Source organism: Pteronotus mesoamericanus, unplaced genomic scaffold, assembly GCF_021234165.1.
Source record: "Pteronotus mesoamericanus isolate MK-2021 breed Mesoamerican mustached bat unplaced genomic scaffold, CSHL_Meso_final contig_90, whole genome shotgun sequence".
Taxonomy (NCBI): domain Eukaryota; kingdom Metazoa; phylum Chordata; class Mammalia; order Chiroptera; family Mormoopidae; genus Pteronotus; species Pteronotus mesoamericanus.
Window position 1 is genome coordinate 21,696,599 of NW_026555277.1, and position 15,839 is coordinate 21,712,437.

At 42.9% G+C, this 15,839-nt stretch overlaps 1 protein-coding gene across 1 annotated transcript in view; it reads left to right on the forward strand.

Annotated features, from left to right (window-relative positions):
- MPP4 (MAGUK p55 scaffold protein 4) overlaps nucleotides 1-15,839 on the forward strand; it is a 37,824-nt gene that overhangs the window by 10,522 nt on the left and 11,463 nt on the right. Inside the window, exons 8-16 of the mRNA XM_054586208.1 lie at nucleotides 12-83; nucleotides 500-696; nucleotides 3,409-3,473; nucleotides 5,579-5,596; nucleotides 8,669-8,707; nucleotides 10,915-10,935; nucleotides 12,242-12,256; nucleotides 13,353-13,394; nucleotides 15,467-15,637. Coding sequence (XP_054442183.1) covers nucleotides 12-83; nucleotides 500-696; nucleotides 3,409-3,473; nucleotides 5,579-5,596; nucleotides 8,669-8,707; nucleotides 10,915-10,935; nucleotides 12,242-12,256; nucleotides 13,353-13,394; nucleotides 15,467-15,637 — 640 coding nt within the window. The remainder of the gene's footprint in view (nucleotides 1-11; nucleotides 84-499; nucleotides 697-3,408; nucleotides 3,474-5,578; nucleotides 5,597-8,668; nucleotides 8,708-10,914; nucleotides 10,936-12,241; nucleotides 12,257-13,352; nucleotides 13,395-15,466; nucleotides 15,638-15,839) is intronic.

The following is a 15,839-nucleotide window of genomic DNA, read 5'->3' on the forward strand; positions in this document are numbered from 1 at the left end:
ACGTTTTCCAGGCCATGTCTCATGGAACAATCATGTTCAAGGTGGTTCCAGTTTCTGACCCTCCTGTTAATAGCCAGAAGATGGTAAGAATTTACTGAGCCTTCAGACTCACACACAGTGTGTAAGGTACCATACTACTGTTCTCTATACTATGGTGAACATTTGTTCAATATCGTGTTGTAGATTTTTCAATACTGATCACATGAGAGGCAAATGAGTAAATGAATACAATAAAAGGAGATGAGGTGCCAAGAAATTAGGAAGACACATCAAGAATGGTGAACATTTGAGGGAAAACTCTCAGTGCTAAGAGATTATATTCCCAAAGTCATTTTTCCCATAGTTCTTGAACTCAGTTCAAGAAGCAAGTTCTCCTTTTTTGTGAGGATGGAGAGAAAAGATAGGAACAGCAGGCGGGAGAGTGGGAGAAATTGTTTCATCCTGACGGCCCATGTGTGCATGGGTTCTTCTGATAGTCCCATTACGCACCCACCATCAGGTGTATGTTCGTGCCATGACTGAGTACTGGCCCCAGGAGGATCCCACCATTCCGTGCGCGGATGCAGGGCTGCCTTTCCAGAAGGGGGACATCCTCCAGATTGTGGACCAGAACGATGCCCTCTGGTGGCAGGCCCGGAAAATCGCAGACCTTGGTACCTGTGCGGGCCTCATCCCTTCTAACAATCTTCTGAAGAGGTAAGCAAAGTTATCACTCCTGGACTCAGGACTGAGCCATGAGGTAATGAAGCATTTTCGCAGGCCTCTGCTATTGCAATTAAGATGAGATAAAGAGAAACAAACAGGTGAACAAACTCACACACTGGTTTATAAATCCAAGTGTCGATTTATCCATATGCCCTAAGCATCTTAAATACCAAACGATCAAAATAATAATACCAGCTAGAAAAGAGAGGAAACATGTAGAAAACTAAATTAACTTAAAATGGTAGTTCTAACTCCCTCTATTAATCTTTCAAGGCTGAGTTGAAACCTCATTTACTGAATCTCAATCTACCACCTTCACTTCTGTGCTATTGAGATCCAAGGGAGCAAGTAAAGACAGGGAAAAAAAAAAAAGATTTTAAAAGGTTTATGGCTCCGCCCATGTTAAGAGATCAGGAAGAAGACAAGGAACTAGCAAAGAATATTGAGAATAAATGACCAACGAGGCAAGATGAAAACCAAGACAGCATGGCATTCTGATCAACTATGTCAATTGCTATTGAAGGGACTGAGAGTTAACCATTGAATTTAACAATATGAAGGTCATTGGTGATCCTGATAAAAGTGACTTTAGTGGAGGGGCGGGGCCACCGTCCTTAGAGAGTGAGATGTGAAAGAAATTGATGACAATGAGCATGGGAAAATCTTCAAGACATTTTGGTATAAAGCAGAGCAGCATAAATGGCTGGAGGGGAAAGTAGAGTGGTATGAGACTTTTTTTAGATGAGGTAAATAATACTAGTGGGAGTAATCCAGTGAGAAAGCAATTTTTTATGACAGGAGAAAGAAGAGAACTGCCTTGAGCAGGCAGAAGAAGAGGGGCTGGCTTAGGTGGGACCATAAGCAGTTCACCCCCATTGATGGGAACAGTGGGGACCAGAGTGTGCAGCAGACTTGACACGAATGGTGGAGGTTGCCGAGGGTCCCTTCCAACAGCTCCTACTGTCTCAGTGACAAAAGAGGCACTGTCATGGGCTGAGAGTGAGGGGGTAAGGGGCTACTGGAAAGGAGAGGGGAAGCATCTTGAGAAGTTTCTATGAGAGCTGGAGAGCAAATGGATCAGGTAAATACGGTGTGATCCACAGTAAGGGACGACTCAAGGTTAAAGGTCATAAATTTGAAGTAATTCTGGTCCGTTTCCTTGGGGGTAGATCCAGATTAGATAGAGTTGGATTTAACAGTAAATCAAGAAAGAGCCCAGGGAGGGACTAAAATGAAGGAACATGACATTTAAGCTGTTGAGGAGGGAGGTGAGGAGGAAAGGGTCAGTAGAAAGGTCCTAGAAAGGTCAATGGATTATAGGTCCCACGGGGTCAACAGATTATTGGGGTTGGGAAGATGGGAGGTGTTGGTGAAAGAAAGGGATGCTAGGAACTGAAATTCTTAAAGGAGGGATTGCAGCTATTGGTTCTGGAAGGTTCTAGGGCATGACAGTGGGCGGCAGTGGCTGAGGTAGAATGTGGGAAGGGCTTTGAGAAAAAGGAGATCAAGGAACGGAGAGGCCAGGGTGTAATAAAATCATCAGGAATAATGACGACAGTGTTGAGTGCGAGAGCGAGGAGTAACCTGGGGATGGTTACCAGGAAAGTGGGGGGAGCAACAGCCAAGAGCTGGGGATTCTAGACGAGAGGGAGCAGGCGGGAGGTGGCCCCGAGAAGCAAGGACCCGGACCCCACCCCTCCAGGCCGCGAGCAGCCGGGGGCCGGCCGGCCACCAGGGCCCACTGTGGGCGCTTCTCACGGCCGCGGTCAGCGACGTCAGGGCGGCGGCCTGACACCAGCCGCACGAGAGCACTGACGCCGGAGAAACCGGCAAAAGCTACACAGCAGGGCTCCCCTGCTCCCGAGCTGCCGGGCCAGCGCACCCCTGGGAGGGGGAGGCAAACCCGTGTCCCCTGGAAAGATGCAGGGGAAGCAGCGACCTCAGGGAGACCTGGGTTTGGGTTGGAGCTATCAGGTGAAGGGCTCTCGCAGAGAAGGGGCTGAGTTGGAGTCTGAGGATTTTGCTTCGTGTTTACTCGAGCTCCAGGGGGCGGCGTGTGAAAGGGCTTCCGAGATCAGAATGCAGAGGATAAGGGATGGCTTGGGCTTTGGGGGCCCGAGGACACGAACAGGGACCAAGGCCTAGAGAGATTAGTCCGGATGGGCTCCCGACCGACCGGAGAAGAGTGGCGAGGAGGCTCCGCTGGGGGTCTCGCAAGGAGCCCATGGCCCGTTTACTGAATCAGTGCCCAAGTAAAGAACAACAGAAGGGACTGAGATCGCGTGTCTCTAAAGGAACTGTAGGGGCATCCTCAGTCTGGGAGAGACACCGGGACGTGGTGCGAAAATTCTAACGGGACCGGCTGAAGCGGGGCCGTGAAGCAGGGCAGGGCGCCGTGGCTCCTCTATGCAGCCTGTGGCCTGGGAACTACTGGTCACTCCCAGATGTTCCCTTTCAGCCAATGTGGCTCTAAAAATATCCCATGAAGTGGGGTGGGGGGTGGGGGGTGGGGGGTGGGGGGTGGGGGGAAGGAATCAGGCTGCTTATTTAGAGAATGTGTTTGACAACGTTTGGAGAAGAAATCTTTTTTCACTTGGGTGGGGGCAGCAGAATTCTAGGAAGATTCTAGCCTGCATCTATTTCACCTGGGTTTACCTGGGTTGATTTTTATTTTTTTTCTCATGGTGTATTTTTCCCCCATAGGAAGCAACGAGCGTTCTGGTGGTCCCAGCCACGCCAGCCTCACACCGACCTCAAATCCACCGCCTGTGAGTGTGCCGATCCCTCAAACCCAGCCCGCGCGCCGCGGCTTCCTCTCGCCCAGGGCCTGCTTCCTGCCCAAGGCGGGCGCTTTAACTGTCCCCGCTGCCCCCCATAACCAGGCAGCCACCTGAAACCCTACACAGACATTCTTTATTCCTTTACATTTAGAAGAGTTCTCTGCTTATGAAAATGCACGGGTTCCTGGGTCGGTGACACCTTCGGGGATCACTCCCCACGTGAAGTCCTCTGAGGTCTCCAGGGCGGGCACCTGCACCCGCCCTGGGCCCTGGCCGGCAGGGCTGCAGAGCCTTCACACCGGTTCCCTTTAGGGCGGTTACAAGTCACACTGTTCAGAAGCTCTGATTAACAGCTGCGTGTGCCTTTGATGGGTAGACATGGGCCTGAATAATCACTGAGTGGATGTAATTTGTTTGCTAGACAGTATTGTTCAAATGGCAGGGGAGGAAGGCTGAGTGAAGGGATCCATGGTGGGAAATGCTTGTGAACCGCGCGAAGGGCGCTGCGGCTGGCAGAGCTCAGCTGGCCCCCACGGAGCAGGCCCTTCAGAAACACCCTCCGGCGGACCCTCCCCGCCTTGGGAGGACTTAGCGCAGGGGGCAGGGCACCTGGAGGAGGGAAGGAGCACAGAGAGGTAACGCTGTCAGCGTCATATTTGCCCACGGCATGTCCTCTCTTTATTTCTCAAGTCTCTAAGCCAGAAATCATTTTTCATCTTTTTTTTTTCCTTGAAGAGAGATGATGACAACTATAGAGACATTTCTGAAAGAAGAAAATGCTCTTGTAATTCTTCATATTGGCTATATTTTCATACTACCTTCCAGTTATGAGAATATAGTTTATGTGTTTATAGTTAACAGCTACAATACCACTTTCTTTCTTTCTTTTAACTTAACATATTATCAGAAACATTTTTAAGGTATAATTTTCCAAGTGATAGTTTAGTTATTTCCCCTGTGTTTTAAAAAAGTTAGTTTACCAAACCAGATTGAAACACTTCTTTAATTCATTTTTCTATTTCATTCCTCAAAGACACATGGAAATGCGAATAAAGTTTCTAATCAGCATCCGATAACTAGTCTGGCCACTTGATTTGCTCACCATAGCCTAATAGCTGGGTTTTGGGAAAAAACCCTCATCTCCAAAGTTTCCTAGAAATTTTCTATAGGTCTCATTCAGTTCAATTCAGTTCAGCTATTTATTAAGCTCTTATTATGTACCTAGCAGTAGTATGCCAGTACCCTAATTCACCAGAGTTTTTGAAAAGTCCATCCTGAAAATAGCTTGCAGACCCTATTACTATCCTCACAAATCTGTAAGTCCAGGAACAGCAGGGTTGGAGCCACTGACTGAAAAGGTTACCTCACACAGGGATGTTTCAGATGGAGTGTGATCATCTTCTAAACTGTTAGATCATTTCTTTTCTTTTTAACTGTTGTAGACAATTCTGTAGTCGATTTAATTTTGTATCTTCCTGCTCTGCTTAAATGTTACCTTAAGAAAAAGAAATCTCAGGAGCAGTTTACTGAGTCAAAGGATTTAGACTTTTTTTTTTAGTTAATCAAGAGTTATAGAAAAATTCCAGACCTATGTTAGTTTGCAGCTGGTTATTAAAAAGTTATTTACTGAAGAGTCACTTAGGGTTGTTATTCCCCTTTTTTTATTTCCTTCCCTCTTTCCTTCTTTCCCTCCTTTTTTCCTTCCTCCCTTCCTTCAGTCAAGATGCTAGTTTCTAAAATATGCTGTACTAAGCATATTAATTCAGAAGAGAATAGAATGCAACCTTTTACAACTTATTGGGACAGAAAGGAGTAGAATTTGCCAGAAACAAGTAGGTCCCCATTTTTAACAAGGCTCATAAATACATTAGTTCTATAGGCTATTTACCTATCATTTTGTTGCTAAATATTCACTAAGTCTCTAGAGAATAAGGCTAGACTATTAAGTACTATAATTTTGGTACTTTGCTTTTCTTATTTTAAGTAAGTTAATCTGAGAAACTGAGCATAAACTAATGCATGCATTCTCTCTCTCTCTCTCTCTCTCTCTCTCTCTCCCTCTTTCTGCTTCAATCATTTTTGTTTGTACCCAGCAATTTCTATTGAAGAAGGTAAGAAAGTGTATTTGGAAAAAACCCTCATCTCCAAAGTTTTCTAGAAATTTTCTGTAGTTCTCATTCGGTTCAAATCAGTTCAGCTATTTATTAAGCTTTTAGTATGCACCTAGCAGTAGTATGCTAATACCCTAATTTATAAAAAGATGCCAGTCAAAAGAACACATACACACAGTGTAATCCTCCTAAGCCTGAAAGGAGTAAAAGAAAAGAGAACCAACGTTTACAGCATGCAGTCCCAGAGTCTCTAACATGGTGCATTGTAAGAATTCAATAAAAGTCATGAAATTGCTCTTCTGTTTTGTGTCAAGCGCTTTACATACATTGCCTTCAAAATAACCCTGTAAGGAAAGTACTATTATTCCCATTTTACGGATGAAAAGATTGAGGTTCAAAGAAGGTAAAAAGAACATTATCAGAAGTTGCAAGTAGTGTAGTCTGGGTGGGAGCTTCTGTCTGACGGCCCTGCATCAAGGACCGATGGGACCTCCAGTAATTACCTCTCCCCTTCTCCTTGCCCAGACACCCGGGTGACTCACCATAATGTCCATCACACACACTCACAAAAGCAAGAAAGCCAGATGCCGTCTGCCTGTGGAGAGGAGAGAGGAAGGAGAAGAGCAGTCCTCTTGGCCACCTCCCCCATTTCGCCCTGACACTGGAAGGCGTGGGGAGCGTGGGCTGGCCCCTGGGGAGGGCTGGGCCTCTGCTGTCTTGCTGGTAGTGGGCCCGCTGCCTTAGTCTGCGTGGGCTGCCATGACAAGATACCACAGACCGGGTGGCTTAAATAACAGATACCAGTGTTTATACTCCCACTGTTCTGGAGGCTAAAGTTCCAGGTCAAGGCTCTGCAGGGCTGGCTCCGGTGAGGCCTTTCTTCCTGGCTTGCAGATGGCCACCTTCTCTCTGTGTGCTCACGTGGCCTTTCTTCTGTAAACGCACAAAGAGAAAAAGGGAGAAAGAGAAAGATCTGGTATCTTCTCTTCTTTATAGTGTATAAGGCTACTAATTATTTTTGGATTAAGGCCCCAACCTTATGACCTCATTTAACTTTAGCCCTGTAAAAGCCCAGTTTCCAAATGGGGTTAGAACTTCAACATGAAGCTGGGTGGGAGGGCAGAGCACAAACGAGTCTGTAAGAGCCACCCTAGCCAATGGTGGGGAATTGCTGATCTCAAGAAAGTAAAATCAGGGGTTCTTTCAGATCACAGAGTTACAGGTTTAAAAAATGCTCTTACGGTAGATTCACTCCTGGCCTCTGTAAAATAAGAATGACAATTGTAATTTTTGTCTGCCTTAAAAAAAAAAACACCACAAACCAAAAAACCTCTAGTTATGTCCTAGGAACTAGTAAATTCATTGTTATAAATTACTAATCTGGAAAATAATCTCTAAATGAATATAGGACATTGTATGACACTGTGAAAAATCTTAGCTAGGTGCTTGTTTATCTGTGCACCTACCTCTATAAAATAGTATTTCAGAAAATGTTTCAAATTGAATATTTTATGTTAAAAACAGTAATTAATGATGTGCCCTTTAAGGAGGCAATAGGTGCTACTTTATAATATTACAGTTTATTATATAGAGTATAATATGTACTTTTAGAACATAGAAAAGATTTATTAAACCACTATTTATTGATCCCTGGGGAAGTGCTGGACACTATGCTGGGCACAAGATGCACAGTGCTGAAATAAAAAGATTTTTTCAGAATATATATTCAAAGCACCATTTTTTATTTTAAAAGGTAAATTTGACTCAGTTTAATAAATAATTCATGTAATTACTATGTGCCAGACACTGCATGAAAATCTGTAAATTATTCAAAAAAATTACTACATTTCCCCTTTCAAGGAGCTATCTAGAAGGGTAAATAAGGCAAACACGCAAATTATTCTATTACAAGGTGGCTAGATATATAGCAGCAGAAAGCTCAGGGCAGCAGGAAGAAAATGCAATTCTGTTCATGGCAGAGTTATTCATTTTGACCAATGTTTGGGGTGGACCTTGAAGCATTACAGGCAAAAGGAACAGCTTAAGCAAAGGCACAGAGGAAGAACCAGTGATACCTACTCTAATGGGAGTATAAGATGTGTGAAGGAGAGAAGTGGACAATAGCCTTCAAAGTTGGGTTTGGGTCATTTCATTTGGGCCATGAAAGCAGTGATTTTCAACCTTTTTCATCTCATGGCACTGAAATTCTGCAGCACACCAAAAAATTTTTTTTGGCTGATCTGACCCCAAAATAGGTAAATTTTGATTAATTTACAAAAAAGTTGTAGTAATTACCTACCCTTTTTGACCCAAAGTGACTTTTTAAAAATTCGGGTACCTATACATGTATATAAGGATTTCTGGTACCAAGAATTAACCAATCAGACACAACCTTATCATGCGATGTGACCAATAAGATGTAACTCTGTTACATGACCTATATATTTATGGCATTCACACCTGATGCTATTGTGTTGGCTGTTGCCATTTTTTTTAACTTGACAATCTAAGGGAAGAAAGGTCAGTGCCCCTGGCTAAATAGTCAGGCATTGCATCTTTTTAAAAATTCTTGGGGCACACTGGTTGAAAATCACAATTGTAAAGGGTTTTCAGTGTTAGGATGAATGGCTTTAAAAGTTACACTCTTGCATTTTCTTATATATACCCAAGCTGAAAGTAAAAAACAGTTAACATTTATTGAGTATTTACCATGTGCCTGAACTTTTCTTACATCACCTTACTTATTTCTATCCTATATAGTAGGTATTATTACTATCCCCATTTATAGAAAGAAAACTGAAACTTAGAGGTAAACTATAATAATTTGTCCAGCATTCAAAAGCATATGCTTTTCAAATTTTAACCACTTTATGACGTGTAGCTTCCCATATCATATATTTTCATTTAATACAGTAGAGTCCTCTTCATCTCTCCAAGTCAGCAATAGTTGTAAGAGTATCATTATTATAAGGTGGCCTGTGGTTTATTGGCATAAGCCTAGATAGAGGGATTTTCGTTCGTGGTGCTAACACATTTTAAGTTCTATTCTTCTCTTTCTATGCTCTTTTATAGATGACGACATAAAGATTGACGAGAAGTGTGTGGAAGCAGGTAACATGTCCTCTGCAGCGTCCCTCGGGCAGAGTCAGCCACAGGGGCCACAGGCCTTCCCGCCGGAAGAAATGTGTAAAACGAACCCCCCACCCTATCCTTGTTCCATGGTTCTGACACTCGGAAGGGAAGCACAGCTCTGGGAATATCTCCAGGTCCAAACCAGCCTCCTAGAAATCAGTATCTTGGAAATGGCACAGTAACACCTAGTAACACTCAGGTGTTACGTTCAGTGACTTGCAGGTGGAGCATCTGGCAGCCACCATGCTCTTTGTGAAATACTATAAAATGTGGAGGTATCACATTTCTAAAAAGCAAACTATGTATTTTGTTACTGTCTGATACCATCTTCTGGTAGATTCTAATATAGATAAATAGCAAGTTCCAAATTTGAGAAATATATGAAAGCTTTTTACATTTCTATACTTAATTTTTTTGGACACTGGGAAAAGATTTTTTTTTTTTAAATATTTAGTGGTAGAACTAAGATTGGCTCAAAAATCACTTGGGTTTTGTTGGGAGGCTAGTTGGAGAGACTTTGTCTTGGCTTTATGGTGCTAAAAATAAAAATTCCACACTGGAGATCTTACTGGCTTTATTCAACAGTTCATGAATCAGTCAGCATCTCAGTGAGCAGAGGAAAAGGAGCCCTGAGGCGCGTCACTAGATGAAGGACTTTCGTGGGCAGAGGGGAGTGGGAGCGCGCAAGTTACCTTAGCAAAGAGCGGACTGGTTCCGCAGGGCCGCTTTCCCCGAAGGGACAGCAGGGGTCTGTCAGTCAGAAGTCCAGTTATAACCAAGGTGATTCTCAATTTGGTGATGTGAGGCTTCGCATAAGTGACTTTGTTTTGGGACTATTGTCTTGTTTTTAACAATAAGCTAAACGAGTTTTTAGAAACTGAAGAATAATGTGAAATCTTTAAATAGTGGGTATTTCAAAGATTCACATATACTTCCTAGAATAACTACAAAATAATTCTGAGATTATTATTTATTTTTCCAAGGACAAGTTCTGTTTTTTTTTAAATGTTTCAGTAGTATTCATTTCCTTTTGATAATTTTAACTTAAAACTTTTATTAGGTAATACTTTCATATACTTCAAATTCAACAACCACAAAACTATACTCAGTAAAAAGCCCCTCTCTTTCCCCACTGCTCTGATCGGTTTCCTTTCTGGAGGCAATAAATGCTCTCAGGTTCTTCCATAATCCCTCCAGACTATTCTGTGCATATAAAAGCAACGATGTATGTTTTTCCTCCTCTCTTCTGCCTTCATCCTCACCAAAACAAAACAAAACAAAACAAATACAATTACCCTTTGATGGTATGCTACACAAACTACTCTGTTCCTGGCATTTTTACTTAATATTATATATCTTGGAGATGATTCCATCTCAGTATTTTTTATCAGCTTCTTGGCTACATAAGTTATGCATTTATGCAATCACTTATTGGCACAGATGTTTGAATTACGTCCAATTTTTTTATTATAAACAATGCTACAATGAATAGCTTTATAAATACTTCATTTTGCACATGTGAGTGTTCCTTAGATACAGCATTGCCCCACCCAAGCATGTGCGCATTGGTAATAATGTTGCTATGTAGTTCAAGTTGCTCTTCATGTGCAATCTAGTGTCTTAACCCTTAGTATCTCTTTAAAACAAAAGCAAGAATGTTTTAACTGATGAGAAAGTTGGGTTTTATCATCTTTCCCAGTCACTTAAACAAGCCTACACAATCAAACCATTCATATACTTATCCTCCTCGCCCCATTCCCCAGGCTTACGGAGCCCCAAATCCTCAGGCAGGGCGCATCCCTCCTACACCTGCAGGCTCTCGAGTGCAAAGCTGTGCGATATCCAGGAATCTCTAGGGGCTTCCTCTGCATTCCACCTTTCCCTCCTCTCTAAGCCTCCTTTTTATTTTATTTATTCTCTTCTATTTCATTTTATTTATTTATTTTAAGCTCCTGCTGCACCCCGGCTTGTTATCATGGCCCTACTGCTTAAAGCCATGCATCTCATTTAAGGTTTATATTTGCTATGGAGACACCACTGACTTGGCCTTGATTTGGGAAGAAAATTTACAAGTTGGTGTGTGTGCAGAAGCATAGGGTCAAGGGATTATACTGTTAAAATACAGGTTCCGTATTGCTAGTAATATAATGGCACTTTTGGGTTTTTGCCTCCATGGAAAACCACAGATGAAGAAACGTTTGAATCTGGTAAGTCAAAAATGAGTATTTGGTACTGATTTTAAAATGTATATAGTATTTCAGATTTTGGTGTAATTTAAACACAGATTTAGGGATTATGATACAATAATTGTTTAAGTTCATCAACAGTTTAGTTGTGAGATGTAAATTGCACCTTAATCGCAAGAGCCGTTGTGGAACTCTAAGGGCATTTTTGGTTGTCAATTGGTTCCGGGCACTACTGGCTTTTCATTGGTAGGAATCAGAAATGCTAAACATCCTGGAGTCTATGATACCATTGTGCACAATGTTTTGAATTTCCAGGTGAACAAAACTCATTACAAATATAAATGAGTAGTCCTTTTATACACAATAGTTACGTGAGTTTTCATAAGACTAACATGAAAAGGCTGGTGGTTTAGAAGACAGTTATCATGGAGAGAACCATTTGAACAGAATAAAGACATTGCCTTGCAATTACCGAATAATTTATTCCACACATTCTGTCTACTCCATACCAATAGTGAATAAGCTGGAAAGTGAGGTATGAATACTGAATCAATTATTTTCTTTTTCTTTAATATGTTATTTGTCATTATTGATGACACACAGTATCGTCAAGTGTCTGTTCCTCAAAATAATGTTGATATCATTAGTAACAACATAGATCCCACAGAATAGTTTTGGAAAACTGGCAGCCTTTTGGGGCATGTCTGCATTACTCACGCTCCTTCATTTTCTCCGCTTCGTCAGTCTACGACTGCTTTGGCTGATTATCCCTAGGTCAGTTTAGGCGATTTCTCTCTTCCTCTTATCATATACAAATAAATGTGTGTGTTCAGTTTCTCCTGTCTTCAAGGGCCCAGCTGGAGATGGAAATGTCTGCATGGGCCCAGAGAGGGGTGAGGAGCAAGGGGGAGGCTCAGGCGCGGCTGCGGGCGGCGCCTGGCCCACTTCCTCCACCTCGCAGGGCAGCAGCCACACGGCCTCTGGGGGACAAGGAGAGCAGGGGCTCAAATCAGTTCCCTTCCTATAATTTTTCTCTTTCAAACCTCATTTTGTGTCAAGCAGAGAAGAGTCTTTATGGGGAAAAAAGCCATCAGGGAGAGTCTAGATAAGCAAAGTGCAGAAAAGGTTCTGTCCCCTGAGTAGCAGAGCCAGGACAAACGAGTCTCTGGGACCCCCACTCTGTGCCAGGACTCACACGACTTAAAATTTCTCCGAGGGAGACATGAACACCTCACTTTTGCCATTTGTCTTTATTCGATGGCTGCCTTGGTCTTCTCAAAGGCTTAACTTTTTCATGTCTTTTTTTAATACTTACCCAAATATCCAGAGGAACTTTCAGAAGGTAATTATTTTTATTTGCTGGGTAAGTCAAATAGAGCTCTGTTTAAGATCTTTCGGTGCCTCAAAGTGAATACTTGACAGAATAAATTTTAAGATACATGATGTTTTAAGGGTGAAATTAGTGGTAAAATATTCAATTTCATTGAAAGTATTTTAAAATAAATAATGAAAAAAATTCAGTTTGATGGATATATCCTTAAGTAAACGTTTCCTTTTAAACTTACTGACATATTTCAGTTAGAAAATTGTGCTTATTTTACCAGAGATGGAATTGATATTGGTGTGTTTTCCTTATAGTCAATGTTTTAAAATGTGTGTTTTTTTAAATAAAAACAGAGGTTAAGAAAAAAAGAGTATATGTAACAGTTCATTCTATGAACAAATGCTCTTTATGTATTTTTTTCAATGATCAGAACAGAGTTGAATAAGTGAAGAGAAACATATATTAGTAAAAAGCAATTTGAAAATGACATTTCTATACTATTTTTTTCTGGAGTTTATAACAATTTTTCTGATCCCCCAGGAGTTTCAGAGCTGCTGGACACAGTTTTCCTCACTCTTTGTCTCTCTCATTGGACAGTGAGAAGTAATTGGCAACTGTAGAGCAAATACTGATCATACAGAATGAACTATTTTATAAGGGAGAAAATAAAAACCGATCTTTAACAAAGAGGTTCATTATAGGACCCACAGAAATCAATATCTACAAGTTAAAGCCAAGCCAGTCTATTGTTTTTTAAATCAGTTTACTTTGGGCATGTTTAACAGTGTATATAGCCAATTTTTAAGTTTTTACAATGATTCAGTATCTTCTTTATAACTTTACATAAGCCTAAAATAGGTTTTTGTTCCTAACCATGCTAGAGAGAATATATTCAGTGTATTGCTAACATTCTGAAGAGTGTCTCCACATAGTTTGGTGCACATGGTAGGGTAGAAAGAGCTTAGGGCATTCAAGTCACCCAAGGCTAGAACAGCTGTGCTGCCATCTACTGGCCTAGTGTCACTGAGATTTGGGGGTAATTTCTTGCATCTGTTCTAAGTAAACTTCTCCTCCTCCTCTGCCTGTTCTGCTGCTGCCATTCTCTGTGTTCCAGACAAGGAGGAATTTGTTGGCTATGGTCAGATGTTCTTTATCGGTAGGTATGGATTAATAAGAGGTGGGTCTTCGTCACTTCCTAAGTTATATTCATACCAACCCAGCATTCTTCTGAAAGCTTGTTTTGCTGATGGACATTTCCCAACTTGTTCCTTGGTCTGGTTTCCCCCTCTCTTTTTTGCAAGGAGAGGAGCTCTGTATTGTAATGTGTTGATTGTTTATGGTTATTCATCTGGTTTCCACTGAATATTTCTTAATTATTTATCAAATATAAATCTTTGGTTTTCTTTCAGACAGTCCTATAACATAGGTATCTTACTCTAAAGAGACCAATTCTCTGACCACTAAACTTAGTTTCTGGGGGCCACCTTTTCATAATCTGCCAGCTGGGCAGGGCTTTCTGAAGGACTAGGCACTGCTCATTTAAAACTGCGCTGGGCTTCCTGCTTCGTGACGTGGGGGGAGAGAGGCAGGGCTGCATGGTCAGCCAAGTACAATGTTGGTTCTCAAGCCTGGTGCAGCTTGGAATTATAGGGAGAGTTTAAAAACAAGACACGGGGCCACCTTTCTGCATCCAGCCCAGAATAGTTCATCGTTGAGCCATCAGGTAGGTGGAACAAGGTAGGCAACTGCACGAAGGTGGGCGAGAAGCAGGTGAGGGGAGGCATCTACGCAGGGACGGTGCAGGCTGGTGCAGGTTGTCAGGGATAGAATAGTGGGGAGGAGGCAGCTGCTGTCCCATGCGCCCTGACACCTCACAGCCTCTGCGAATGTGCCTTCCTCACTGAGCCTGGGCTCTGACACTTTCTGCCAGGCTGCTGACACGGTCTGTCCCCGCCCTGCACAGGTGCTGTTTATTGACACAATATGTCAATGTATTGAGGGATAATAAGTGCCTATTTTCTTCATTAGAGAAAAAGTTACACATATTGAAAGAGGGGGTGGGGCCTGCCAAAATGAAACCCATGGTGTTGAATTGACATTGTAAGTACTAGTGTGAACTCGTGGTTTTAACATATACAAAAAAACTATAGGGGGGGTGGGGTGTGTGCATGTGTGTGTGATATACACATAGGGTCCCTATGTCAATCTACTGAGAGGACCTGGGAACCACTTTGGAACTACCAGAAAGCCCTGTGGTTGGGTAGGCACATCAAGCAGGATTCTGGGAGTTTGGATATCATGACTAAAATATCCAAACCTGCCACTGAACATACAGTTGTGAGCAGTCACTTAACCTGACCTGCCTGTGTCTTAGTATTTCCCCCTTCAGAATGTGAGTAATAAGCCTGTTTCACTGTTTCCACCGTGGCCCGAGCCACTGGCCCCCCTCATCTGGGATAGTCCCCTAACTGCTATCCCCTGAGCCTACACCTGCTGTGCCTACAGCTTACATCCCCCCTTCAGCAACCAGAAACATAAATCAAATCACGTCACACCCATCTCTTTACCATCCAATGACTTCCTATCCCACTTTGACCACCATCCAACCTTGGACTGAGGCCCTGGGTGACCTCCAGCTTCCTCTCCAACCCACTTCCTGCCACCATCCCCACTGCTCACTGCCCACAGCTGCAGGGGCCTCCAGGCTGCACCTTCCTCAAGCGCTTCCACCTTTGCAGTTGCTGTTCCCTCGGCCCGGACTGCTCTTCCCCACAGACGTCCCCTCAGCTGGCTCAATTACTTCGTCCAGACACCTGCTTCATGTCAACTTTTCAGACACTTAACTGAACCCTCTACTTAAAGAAGCACCATGTCAACTCTATCCACTGACCCTCCTCTAAGCACTTATTTTTATCTTTGTTGATTTTGGTCTCTCCTCCTCGATAACATGTAAATTTCACGAGGAAATGGTCTTGGCTTAGTTGACTATTATATGACCAGCACGTGGTACAATGTCTGGCACATAGGGGGCTCTGGGTGCCACTTAGAGGTAATATGTGGGACATTTTTTTTTCCTTCATATTGCTTCCTCTCTTCTACCTTTAGACAATGTGACTGTGTAAATCAACACTTTGGAATCTCAGTCACTGTGTGTGCCAGCAGGTTTGAAGCTGGAAGGGATCTCTCCTGCCCTACATCTAATGTTCCGTGCATTTCCACCCTCCCCAGCTGGTTTCCGCCGCAGCATGCGCCTGTGTCGCAGGAAGTGTCACCTCAGCCAGCTGCGCACCAGCCTGTGCGGCGCCAGCTGCAGTAGCAATGTGGCCGGCGCCCCTTACGAGGAGGTGGTGAGGTACCAGCGACGCCCTTCAGACAGGCACCGCCTCATCGTGCTCGTGGGTACGTCGCGCAGGCAGCGCCTCCCCGGTCCACAGTGAAGTGTTCTTCTCGGCTCACGAGCCTTGCATTGGGAGTAGTGGTAAAAGGAGGACTCTCTATGGACTGCCATATAAACACCTTAAAAAAAAAAAGCCTCTGTCATATGTGTGTTTATAAATAAAACATTATTGTATCATGCTTTTATTTTCTGCAATTAAATGTG